General features: G+C 33.6%; 2 protein-coding genes across 4 annotated transcripts; one reads left to right on the forward strand and one right to left on the reverse strand.

Annotated features, from left to right (window-relative positions):
- The first annotated feature begins 1986 nt into the window (after nt 1–1986).
- Nucleotides 1987–4827, forward strand: LOC108831649 (ABSCISIC ACID-INSENSITIVE 5-like protein 7). Of its 3 annotated transcripts, none has more exons than XM_057011167.1 (5): nt 1987–2146; nt 2990–4024; nt 4155–4226; nt 4311–4340; nt 4513–4827. In XM_057011167.1, the coding sequence occupies exons 2-5, from the start codon at nt 3023–3025 to the stop codon at nt 4588–4590; spliced, it is 1182 nt and encodes a 393-aa protein (XP_056867147.1). In that variant the 5' UTR covers nt 1987–2146; nt 2990–3022; the 3' UTR covers nt 4591–4827. The 3 variants fall into 3 exon arrangements, with proteins under 3 accessions (XP_056867147.1, XP_056867149.1, XP_056867148.1); XM_057011169.1 differs by having other exon boundaries at nt 4516–4827; XM_057011168.1 differs by having other exon boundaries at nt 1988–2146; nt 2993–4024.
- A 33-nt stretch (nt 4828–4860) lies between these two features.
- On the reverse strand, nt 4861–7780 carry LOC108831648 (probable receptor-like protein kinase At1g49730). The gene is made up of 9 exons (XM_018605165.2): nt 7570–7780; nt 6870–7421; nt 6498–6797; nt 6159–6420; nt 6013–6065; nt 5854–5921; nt 5675–5764; nt 5499–5583; nt 4861–5407 (listed from the first exon to the last, which is right to left on the reverse strand). Exons 1-9 carry the CDS (start codon nt 7649–7651, stop codon nt 4926–4928), a joined length of 1974 nt encoding a protein of 657 aa, XP_018460667.2. The 5' UTR covers nt 7652–7780; the 3' UTR covers nt 4861–4925.
- Between the last annotated feature and the right edge of the window lie 5937 nt (nt 7781–13717).

The raw sequence follows: 13717 nt of genomic DNA on the forward strand, positions 1-13717 counted from the left end.
AAAAATAGGTAGATGGAGTTGTGTGGGGACCGCGATTTTGAGATAATATTATATAATTGAGGGTAATAAGGAGAAGAGAAATATGAAAAAAAAAAGTGGGATGGTGAGAATTTTGGTAGGGTATTGAGAATAGTTTTTTTTTTTATTTGGGTCTAATTAGAATAATTTCTTTGTTTTTGGGATGGAAATGCGTTTGTGTTGGAACCATGTTTTGATATAAAAATGAATATTTTGGATTGCAAAGAACATGGAGAATTCAATCCGAATCGAATCAAATGAAAGAGCAGGTAAACGAGTTTTAGTTTAGTGCCCAAGGCGGCGGCTAAACCATGTTGAGCAGGAGGAATGTTATAAACTACATACTATTTTTTTAATTATTTAAGAAGGGCTTGGGAGATCTTAATCTCATTTAATCTTGAATAGTGTAACGTAATACTAAAAACATGGCACAAAATATGTTTTTTCACCAGGTTCTGTAGACATCCTGAGGTTGTAGTTTCTTCCCATATTGATATCAGAGCCGTGATGTTCCGACGTCTATTTTTGCTATGATGTTCCTATCGGCTATCACATACCAAGAATACCCTGCAAAGAAGTTCAAAACAGAGAACATAAGTTTTAGAAGCAGAGTAAAGAACAGAACACTTGAAATGAGAAAACAAGACACAGAGCAAATGTTAATCCAATTACACCTGTTAATGAGGGTATTAGTTTGGGTCGGAATCTATCTTCTGGAATCTACTAGATCAGAGGTAAGAGAATATTCACAACGCGAACATATTTCATTTTTTATTATGCGCGAACTAAATCACATTTCACCTAATGTAGATATGAATCCATATTTTAGAATCTATTTGAAAACCATGGAGAAAAGCTTTATCGCGTATTTAGTGTCTCTTGGATATTGGGTTGAAACTCAGTAACCGGCAACTCTGGCAAGGGTTGAGTAACCAAATGATGATCATGTGTGTGTGGTCATGAATGGTGATGATTACATTAACTTGTATTGAGACTGTATCATGGTTTTATTATGCTCACTCTAGTAACGTCGGCCTAACGTGACAAAAGTAGATGTTTCTTTGAATATAAAACAGAAATCAAAAGCAAAAATTGTAATTAATTTCCAAATGAGGAAATAGTTTAAATTTCTGTATCTGGAAGTGATGATCTTAGAGTCCACGCAACAGTGCTCTTTACTGTTTTGTTTTAGACGACTGGTGTGATATATACATTGGCTTGTAACAAAAATGGGCACTCAGAAAGAAAGCACCACCACTTCTATATGATAAAAAGAGACGCTTTCAAGAATTAAACAATTTGAGATCCTTCATGATGATATAAATAAAGTTAACACAGAATAATGTAAATATATTATCCTAGATCACATGATTCACATCGATACTTAAACTAATCCATATCATAAATCTATATTATCATCTGGTTAACATTAATCACTTTTGTGCCAAATAAAAAAATCACTTTTGTGAGATTTATAGTCTTCTCCCTTTTCTATCTGGTATGGATATTAATATCTCATCTAATATGGATATTTATGTATGGTCTTATCCAAAGGATGAAATTAGCAAATTGTTGAAAACAGATCCATCCTTATCGTCAACCATTTTGAGATGTATATATATATATATATATTTTTGTCAACTATTTATATAAGTTTCTAAAACATTAAGTAATTTAGTAAATGTTATTAATAGACTGAAAATAATGAATGTTCAACATTATGATTTAACTGAGAAAAAAAAATCCAAGCCCGATCTCCAACCACTCGAATCCGCAATGTCAGAAGGCAAAAACAAAACGAACGGCCAATAATTTGCCACGTAACGCGACATAAATGGTTAACATATTAAAAGCATCAAAATGTTTAAGACTCTTTTATCATTGGTCCACGTAGCACCACTAGACGCAAATAATGAATATCTAATTATAAATTATAATGTTAAAGATATAATAAAAATAATTAAGAAAAATAAAAAAAAAATGGGAGAAAAAAAAGAAGAAAAGCTTTAACCCTTTAAAATGGCTGATCGTGTCGAGACAGCAACAACACACTTGTCGTCTCGCCCAGCAGCTTCTCTGGTCTGTTCGCAGTAGTAGCGAATCTAAATTCCTCGAGAAATTTAATTAGGTAAGATGTATATATTATTGAGACCTGGTCCGATCTGTCTTTGTCGGATTATCCACTTCGCATGTCTCTTCTCTGCTTAACATCTGTTCTTTGTTTTGTTGTTTGCGTGTGTTTTGAATCAGATTAAAGTACTAACCCTTTGGTAGTGAAATTACAGTCAAAGAGAGAGTCTTTTCGATCTGATTCTCGTAGCTATTAGGTTTCATTTTTTCTAGGTTTTTTTATTTATTTATTCAATCGATTTACATAAGAGAAATGGGGTTTGCTTTTCCTCTGGATCTTGGAATAGATCTTTCTCATGCTTTGTTCATGAGATGTTTATAGCAATCGAGTTTGTTCCTGCACTAACTTCGCTTGATTAGTGTAATTTGAGTATCCTCTGAAGATACAGACAAGATGTGACAAGTGTTCTGTGCAATTTATCTCTGTAATAATTTTGCTGATATGTTCATATTCATGGTCTTTGAGAAGACACTGTATCTGGTATGAACTCATTTTGCTCAAAAAGTCTTTTTTTTTATATTGCATAATAACGTTATCTCACCCCATATATATTAAAGCGTTTCAAAAAAAAAAAAAAAAACGTTATCTAAAGATCTTCTATTATTGATTTGACTTTCATTTACTTTTACATGTGTGCACACACATTAATGTGGGTTTGTTGCTTTGCTTCTCTTTACTTACTCTAGATATGGCTTGTGAACATGCAATACAGCTCAGTCTTTTCTAAATGTCCTTGAAACTTCTCTAGTTCATGGATTCTTAGCATTGTGTTACTATCTACTCTTAACTTCTTTACCTTTGACTCTGTTTTTTTTAATGGTCTTTTCACCTCTCAAAAAGAAGCGATTTAGAGTGAACCAACACAAAGGAAAAATGGGAACTCACATAAATTTCAACAACTTAGGAGGAGGTGGTGATCCTGGTGGGGAAGGATTTAACCAGATGAAGCCAACAGATAGTGCCTATCCCTTGGCGAGACAGTCTTCCCTTTATTCCCTAACGTTTGATGAGCTCCAGACCACACTACTAGGTGGACCGGGAAAAGATCTCGGGTCGATGAACATGGATGAACTCTTGAAGAGCATATGGACTGCTGAAGAATCTCAGGCCATGGCCATGACCATGACTTCTTCAGCTCAGGCTACAGCAGTAACACAGCAACCCGGTGGTGGTGGTGGTGGTGGGAATCTCCAGAGGCAAGGCTCGTTGACATTGCCTAGAACAATTAGTCAGAAGACTGTTGATGAGGTCTGGAAATTTTTGATCACCAAAGACGAGGGAGGTAGCAGTGGAGGAGGCGGTGGCGAGTCTAATGCGCCTCAGAGGCAACAGACTTTAGGGGAAATGACACTTGAGGAGTTTCTGTTCCGCGCTGGAGTGGTAAGAGAAGATAACAACTCTTCACAGCAGATGGGTCAGGTTGGAAACAACAACAACAGCAACGGGTTTTATGGTAACAACGGAGCTCCTGTGGGATTAGGCTTTGAGTTTGGTCAGCAAAATCACAACAGCATATCATTCAACAATGGTGCTAATGATTCTATGATCTTGAATCAGCCACCTGGTTTAGGCCTCAAAGTGGGCGGGACAATGCAGCAGCAGCAGCAGCTGAATCAGCCACATCCACAGCAGCAGCGAGTGCCTCAAATCATCTTTCCAAAACAAGCAAATTTTGCATTTGCTGCGCCTGGGGTTACTGCTGCAGCAACGTCTCCAGGGACAAGCAGCGCAGAAAACAACTCTCTGTCGCCGGTTGATTATGTGCTTAATCGAGGAAGAAGAAGTAATACGGGTCTAGAGAAGGTTATCGAGAGGAGGCAAAGGAGAATGATCAAGAACCGAGAATCAGCTGCTAGATCAAGAGCTCGAAAGCAGGTGACTGTTACATAGCTTATCTGTTTGGTTTTGAATTCGTGTCTTGCAACCAGCAAAGCTTTTTTTCTGATCCTTAACCACTTGTAGTAGTACTAAGATGTTTTTATCTTCCACTCTCCGTTAATTGCAGGCTTATACCTTGGAACTGGAAGCTGAAATTGAAAAGCTCAAGAAAGCGAATCAAGAACTGCGGAGAAAACAGGTATCTTATCAATGTTTTTTTTTGCTTCATCTTAGAATATAATAGCTGCTTGGTTCTGAAACTGCGATATTCCTAATGTCGCAGGCTGAAATGGTGGAAATGCAGAAGAATGAGGTAGCTGTTTGAGGACTTTATTTGTTTTTATAAGTTAAATCTACAAAACGAACATCTCTCTGGCTGCAGCTCAATCTCTTATAGTTCTTCTTCTCCCCCTCTTCTCTTTTGAGTGACCTCATACTGAATTTGATTATGTTGCTCACTACTACTACTGCTTTTTTTGAATTAGCAGCTGAAGGAATCCTCGAAGAAACCGTGGGGCAGCAAAAGGCAATGTTTGAGAAGGACACTAACCGGTCCATGGTAATATCAGAACGAACCAATCAAACCAGACACCACTTGGCATGGATTATTAAATGTAATAGGAGATAGTGCTACCTGTACAGGAGATTTATTGAGCGAAATCTAGGTTACAGTGTAGAAGAAGTTTTCATTATGCATATCAAAACATATTTTGTTCATTGGCCTTCATTAGTATATGTTAAGATGATAATCCTCTCTTTGTGTTTTCTAGTTTATAAAAGACATAGTTGTTTATATATTATATCACTCTTGACTTTGTTAGAAAACATATATATCTTCCAAAATTTGCAATTAGAAAACAAGTTGATCATTATCCAAAATGCCAAATTTACTAAAGACTCAAAAGGAGAGACCATTTGGTGGAGAGCCAGTCTCAAGCAGGAAACTCCTGCTACAATGCGACCTTGAAGTAGTACTAGATGAAGAAGCCAAGCCTGAGTCACCACCTCTCAGTGACCTCCCTTTGTGCTCTTCAACCGCCATTGCAAGCTCCAGATGCAACGGATCACAGCTCTCGCAAAGCAGCCTCAGGACTTGCTTGATCGATGGCCTAGCCACGCCTTCTTTCTCCGTGCACCATCTCACAACCGCCACCACTGTTTCCAGCTGCTCTCCATCTATGCAGTCTTTGATTCTAGAATCCACAAGATCTACCCGTCTTGATTCTGATACCAGTAAAGGCTGAGACATCTCCACAAGGTTCCTACCTTCATCGACAGCTCTTCTCCCTGTTATGATCTCTAGCAACACCACTCCGTAGCTGTACACGTCGCTCTTCTCCGTCAGTTCTTGTGTTACAACGTACTCTGGATCTACATAGCCTGAAAAAACTCACTGTTTTAGTCTTTTTATATTTGAACTTTTGCTCAGATTTCAAGACACGAATAGGTGATGTTCCTTTGAAATCCAGACCTGGAGTTCCACGGATATCAGTGTTAACAGGTTCAAAACAAATGGAGCCATCTCTGGAAGCATGTGCAAGGCCAAAATCTGCAAGCTGCATGGTAGAAGCCAAAAGGAAATTCACTTTCCTTATTAGGTGAAACTAATAGACAAGTCAATGAGCAAGATATGTGAGACAGACACACCTTGGCAACAAAGTTCTCGTCGAGTAATATGTTGCTCGACTTTATGTCTCTGTGACAGAGAGGTGGGTCACAGTAGAGATGAAGGTATTCCTGAAGGAACAGAAAACACATACAGCCAAGAACTAAGAACAGTTATAAGAACCATAGCATTGTAGATGAAGAAGGCTTTGGAAATATACCAGAGCATTAGCCACATCAATTGCGATTTTCATCCTTGTTGCCCAACTAAGTGGAGGTTTCTCTGTGGCTACACAGAAGTAGTGAAGAACAAGGTTCAAGATTCTGAAGCAAAGTCAATAACATAGCACAAGAAAATCTGAAAATCATTATTAGCATACAATGTAGATGATCCGTCAGGCTCCCATTTGCCATATACTCGTACACAAGGAACCTGGAAGTTTCTCAGGTTAGATAAGCAGAGAACAATCCAAATATCTTCCACATAAATGAAGAGAAAGAAAGAGTAATAATAATAAGAAGTCACCTCTCATTCTTCTTAGTACAAAAGCCTTTCAAAGCAACAAGATGGCGGTGATGCAGCCTGGCTAGAAGCTCTATCTCTCTGCAAAACTCATCATCTGCTTGTTCAGAGCTCCTGTTCATCCTTTTCACAGCTGCAACCAACCCATTACTAAACTCAGCTCTGTGAACAGTCCCAAATCCCCCACTGCCAATCACCTCGCTGAAATCTTTAGTTGCTTTCCTTATCTCCTTGTAGCTGAATTTCCTAAAAGCCAAAGAATGACCTGCAAAAAAAGATAAAAACCACATGTTTGTTTCTTTTAACATGCTCAAATCATCTCACTAGAAGAACTTCACACACCTTCATGAATCATCATTACTTTAGGGCGGGGAGAAGAAGAAGGAAGCGTCTTTGTTGGATTATGATCCTTCCCCTCGGAGTCATCATCATCATCATCAAGTTCCCGTTTCTTTCTTTGGATAAGAACCATTAGGACAGCGAGCATCACAACGGAGAAAGCTGTAACAGCGATCCCAATAGCCGGAACCACTGTCAAGTGATATGAATGGTGACTTTTCCTCGGAGACAAAACAAGATCATCGCCACTTGGACTATCAGCTACCACTGGAACTGGAGAAGCTTCTGGACTCAACGGAAACTCTGAGCAGACAGACAGACATCAAACAACTCAACAAAGATTCAACATTGACCAGTGTATGCATACACACCTACCTGGAGTGGTGCTGAGCTCAGTCACATTAAAGAAGCAGCTAGCGAGCCCAAGAGCCGAAGAGCTATCAACACGGCTAGCCAAAGCAGCATAGGTTGCATCACGACAAGTACTCATCTTAATGTTATTCCCTCTATCCACCAAACTACGAAGGTAAGTGATACCCGAGTTCAAGCAACCTCTGCACTGGTCTCCCGGCGAGAGAGGCAGCTTGCAGTTTCTTGAAACATCTCCAAACTTCGGGGACTGGAGCATTTGAGTTACAGTGGTGAGACCTTCGCAGTCGTAGCTGACGAGAATCTTGGTGCCTAGACCGCAGAAGAGGGTTGCGTACGTTGGGATGCCGTAGAGCTCCATGGTTCTGGAGATGGTGGTAATGCAGATGGAGGTTGAGTCCGGTGTGACTCCGAGATCTGATGTGTGGTTAGCGTAGCGGGAGACGGATACAGCGACGAAGGCGTTCATGTAGCGGCAGCATTTGGCTCTGTCGGTGTTGTTGGAGCAGACGGAGGCCACGAGAGTGAAGTTTGATGAAGTCAAGTCCAATGGGCACTCTGTAAAAACAAAAGGCATTTAACTGAATGCAACATTGAGATTCGCAAAACCATAAAGGCTAAAACTTTTTTTCAAGAAATCAAAGATTAGGATCAATTTTCTCTCATAAATGCTAGTTAGGAATCTATAAGGGTGAGAGGGACGAACCTGCTTCTGTTGGTAAAGGCAGTTGGTGGATTCCGAGAAGTGCGATGAATGTGAGGAAGAGAGCTTGACTGTGAAGGAACATGGCCAAGAACAGAGGTGGAGAAAAGAGAGAGACTTTATGAGAGAGGTCAATGGCAAGAGTCGCCTGAGAGAATGACAGTTGAAGGCTGTGTTGAGTAAGTGACAACGAGACTTAAGAGAGAGAGAGAGAGCTCAGATTTGCCTATTTTGCTTTTTTCTTATGAAAACGACGAAACTACAGGAGATACCCCTAATTTACCATTTTCTTACGTTTTCATCCGTAAGTTATTTAAATTGCTTAAACACCCCATGAGTATATTTTTTTTTTTTCTTGGTTCTACTTCTCAAACTTTGAGAACCTTTTTCTGTGTGATGCTTATCTGTGTGAAGCTTATAAGATAAGCAATGTTTTCTATTTTTTTTTTTGTAGAAAAAGATCAACTTTATTTACATGAAAAAAGAACTTTTTGTGTGTGCATATAAGATGAGCATTGTTTTCTACTTTTTGTCAAAAAAAAACTCAACTTTATTTACATGAAAAAGACTTTATATATGTACAGCATCATCAAAAATAATGATGGCAATGGATTGTTGTTTAGTAGTTTTTCTATTCATCAAACTGGTCGCATGATTTGGTTTCACAAATTTTCATATCATCACTTACAGCAATATTACTTTGTCAAATCAGAAACCATGGTGTTATTAATCTCAGGACATAACTTCTCTTAAACAATAAGCTAATAGCTATGTTGTAGAGGAATCTCCAATGATTCATCTATCTGAAGACTTTCTGTATATCTAACTCTTTCCGTATATCTAATTTATGACTCTCTTACATCATAAAACACCTCTAGTATCCTAACATGCAGACACCTATACAAGATAATGATCATATAATGTAGTACTAGGGATAAGACCTGCGCAAAGCGCAGGGTGAAAGGCGCATGGTGAATTTATATGAAAATTATTTAAAAAATATTGTATGAAAAAATAAATTTATATTTTTGATCGAATTAATATTTTTGATCCTTAAACAATTTTTTTAATTTTTGTGTTAATTACATAATTTGTTTACTGATGAGCTGATCTAATTTTATAAAATATTTTGTCTATGTATATTATGTATATTTAAATTTAAGTTATATTAACATAGATATATAGTATACTCTTAATATGAATATTTATTAAATGAGGTTTCTACTCATATGATTTTATGATTATTTGCATATTGTGTAACAAAATTTTACACCAACGAATTGTTTTTAAATGTGGGATGTTTAGCTATTTCAATATAAGTATGTATTTATAATCATTTTAAAAAAATGAAGATTTCAAAATTAAAATATTAACTTTTCAACATATCTCCAATGCAAATATCAAAATATAAGTATGTGTTTTCATATGATGTAACACCTATTAAATAAAATTATTATTCATATGATTTTATAATCATTGTATTTTATTACACAAAAAAATTAAATTTTGATCACAAAAGTTTATGTGACACTTTTAACAGTTTTATTAATTTATACTCGTTTAAAAAATCAAAATATGACATATAAAAAAATCTTCTATATATGATTAATGTAATAGTATCATTTATTTTAATAATAAATAATTAAACATAATTATAGAAAGTATATAGATTGTTAGCAAATATTTATTATTTAAAATCATTAATTATCATATATATTTTAATCAAATTAGATAATTCCGTAGATTTTATTTAATGAAGAACATATAATAAATTTCAATTTGATAAATGTCTATAATGAACTAACTATATAATATAATATTCCGTAACAATTTAATTTTAGAACAACAAATTCTCAAGCCGCTACGTAAGAAAAATTAACATTTCAATTACATGACAACTCATCAAATACATTTTTTTTTAATTAGTACAAACTAAATGTTATAATTTTTTAAATTCTTCTCGTATATAGGGGATTTAACATTAGATGTATACATGAGTTTTGGATTTTTTTTCTTTATAAACACAATTAAAATGGCCTACATCTTAAATAATTAACATTTTTCGATCAAGATTTTTAAAGTTGGATGACATTGCGGCTGAGTATTGTTTCCACAACCGGATAACCTTCACCTTGATCTTCCACATGGTCTTAAAAGGCTTAACATCAGAAACATGATTGATAGACATTGTGCTAGCTATGGAACGTTTTTTTTTGCTTTTTAGATTGTTGCAAGATGATGAGAAACGATGATGGGAAGAGAGATCCTTATATAGTAGTAATGTATAGGTTGTGATCTTACAATAATGACCAATAAATGAAACGAATCTATAATATTTTTATTTTTTTATACCATTTAGAAATTAACTTTTTCGAAAACTTGGGGTCAAAGTTAACGTGGTCGTCAATCTACAATTAATGTTTGTGAAATCGATTACATATATTTTTTCCTTTTCACCAGAAGAAAAATATTTTTTCCCTTTGGTATCTCGAGTTATCTAAAAACTTCCTTTAATGTGGAAAACATAATTCTAACTTCCTGTATTGTCGAGTTAGTAATAACGATATACTAGATTTTGACCCGCACGCCCGTGCGGGTGTATATTTCAAAATATATTGCTATTTATTTTTCATGTTAATATCAAAGTTGGATAAACAATTCAAATCTGAATAACCGAACCGATCAAAATTATTCAAAATTTTGATATTTAGACAACCGAAACCATAACCAATTCGAACCGAAGTATTTTGGATATCAAAATGTATCCGAAGAAATTATATACTTATATACATATTAATTATTTTTAGTTTTATTATATATAAAACATACAGAATATATATGATACTTTTAGGTTGATTTAAATATTTGAAAATATATAAAAATAGTCAAATATAAATATCTAACATAGATGATTAGCATTTAGACAGTGGCATATGATGGTGAATATCAAGAAATTTCATTTGATATGTTTTTTTTTTTTTTGGTTTTCACAAAAAAACAACTTTTCTTCATTGAAAATTTATGGACATTAATAAACCTATCAATTCACAGTGAATGTACCTTCGCCTGACGTGATCTCATAATATTTTCAGAGAATCAAGAGTATATGAACAATACATAATAGTTGATTTATAAATTAATTTTGAACCAATTCTTTTGGTAACAGATTAATTGCAACTGAGTCAGCCGCATTTGTCGTCCGTATGGCAAGTTTTAAGGTAATTTACTTTTATTTAAAATAAAAATATTAACTCAATGGCAAAGGTTGGTAAATATTGAGCAAAACTCAGGGTCAAATACAAAATGTACTTCCCCTTTAATAGATTAGATAACTTGGTACCAAAGTATAGGGTTTCTACAAATAAATCCAAAACGATTTCACAAATACTTATAATGTCAAAACATTAAAAACTATCATCTCAGTTTCGATTTCAAAAATTTTTCATCATTCACAAATTGTAGATACACTTTGAACTGAAGTTATTACAATAAACCATATTTGAATTTTAACTTTGACGATTAAACAAATACTTATAATGTCAAAACAGTCAAAATATTAGAGGATAATATTTCACAAATTTTTCATCGACATTGGAACAAATTTTTAAACCTCATAGTTTCATCGACATTGGAACAAATTTTTTAAAGCTCCAAAACTAAAAACAAAATTGACATTGGAACAAATTTTTGTGGAAGCTTTTTTGTACAATAAACCATATTTGAATTTTAACTTTGACGATTAAACAAATCATTGTCTCTCACAAATGAAACGAACCCATTCATCATATTTGAATGTTTGTATGGAAGACCATATAAGACCATTCATTTTCGTGTTTGTATGGAAGATCAAAATGAACCCATCATTTTCACATATGGAAACGAACCCATTCTTCATACTACTTATTCAATTTCGGTTGTCATATGGAATTTGGTATAAGACAATTCTAAATTGTATGAACGAATCTTAATAATTGAAGAATTGTGTAACATGGAATATACGATTGTGTTGGCGTTGAACATCAAGCTTTTGTATCAAAAGAAAAGAATGTATTTCGATTTACAGAGACTAATAGATTTCAAAGAGTTTGCCTACTATATTCAAATCGTTTATTTTTACATTAGCAATGTCTGGAAATTATATTAGCGGTTGAGGATAGGATTATTTCGATATAATCAACTTCGTGAAGATTTAATTGATGTAACAGAAACATTTTAATGATATTACATATAGCATGTATTCTGTTAATTTATATGATGTAATACAACTTTTATATTTCCCTAGGATGATTATTTTTAAAGTATGCTCTAAATATGTTGCTCTATTAATCCGCCACGTAGGATTTTTCAGAGTTTAAAATTATGCTACGTAAAAAGGGGCATTTTTAAATTAATACAAACTTGAGATTCAATCTTTTTAAAAAATCTTCAATTAATATATAAGGGATTGTTATCCCTCATGTGAGGTTGCCTTTCTATCATTAATTTGGGGTCCGACACCAACGTAACTTTCAGAAGATCAATAAAGCAATTTTAAAATGTAGCTGGCATGTTATTTATTACTTGTCATTTTGTTATACGATGATGATGACGGTCTCATCTAATTTTCCATTTTTGGGAGATATATATCCCCTTATCCAGAAGTAGTTTGAAAAAATAATTTTGAAGAATAAATTTATTACAATGTTATCATTATTCATATGTGTCTTCCTCACAAGTTTTCTCAACCTTAACCTAAAATTGTCCTTAATATTCTAGATTTATTACATAGACTGCCACTAGTACTACTAATGTTTACTATATTGTATTTTGTAACATATTTTCCGGGGTAGTATATCGCGTATGTTAAATCACTTACATGTGATTTTAAACTATTTTCTTCGTATCTGCATATAACAAATATTTCAGCCTGAAAACTAAAGATATAAACGACACTATCACTGATATTACTATAGTTTATATTAATTACATATGTACGAAATATACAATATTATATCTCTCATATTGGAACATGTTCAACTGTGATTAGAAAAATGATATATTCCATTAGTGTATACTTTATATAAACGTCTAATCTTGGCTGATCCAATATTTTCGAATTCCATAAAATATCGTATATCCTGGGTGATCCTATATTTTAGGATTTCATATACTATTTTCAATGGCTTTTTAGAATGTAATTAAAAAAACATACAATAAACGAATAGAATTAAATGTAGCAAAATATCTTCAAGAACACGTAATATAGAAGATTACTTATTTGATTCCCCTTTTGATTTTCATGAAAATTTAATTAGAATGCAATTCTTAATTGATTGAACACACAAGACCGGCGATGGATTTAGCAATCATATAAAAGTATCTTCGTAATTGTAGATTGTCTCTAAGATCTACCGTTTTAGTTAGAAAGTAATAAATATATATTTTGATCATCATGACAATATATAGAAATATAATAGTTGTCATGCAAGTTCATATTAATAATAATTATACATGGATTCGAAATGCAATAAATTATTTTTAGAATCTAAATAAATAGGGAGAGTATTTCAAGGTACGCTAGAATCAATTACATTCTAATTGCATATACATTACTTTCCATAGAAATCTTGGTATTAATTATAGTTGACCGCACATTGATCCTTTTCGACTAAATATGGATAGAAGGTATACATATTATAATGTTATGAATTTTGACGTACGTTAATTATGGAAATTTTACTATTACTTCACACACCATTTATTAATTAGAGATTATAACATTATACTAGATTTTGACCCGCACGTCCGTGCGGGTGTATATTTCAAAAATATATTGTTATTTATTTTTTATATCAATATCAAAATAGATAAAAAAAATTAAATCTAAAGAACTGAACCGATCACGATCCAAAAGAGTAATACAAAATCCGAACAAAAATTGATTAAATATCCAAATTATTCAAAATTTTGATATTTAGACAACCGAAACGACAACCAATTCAAACCGAAGTATTTTGGATATCAAAATGTATCCGAAAGTTTTATATACTTATATATATTAACTTTTTTTAGGTTTAATGTATATAAAAACATCCAAAATATATATGATACTTTTAAATTGGTTTAAATACTTGAAAATATATAAAACTAGTCAAATATAAATATCTAACAT

Source organism: Raphanus sativus, chromosome 5 (genome assembly GCF_000801105.2).
Source record: "Raphanus sativus cultivar WK10039 chromosome 5, ASM80110v3, whole genome shotgun sequence".
Classification (NCBI taxonomy): Eukaryota; Viridiplantae; Streptophyta; class Magnoliopsida; order Brassicales; family Brassicaceae; genus Raphanus; species Raphanus sativus.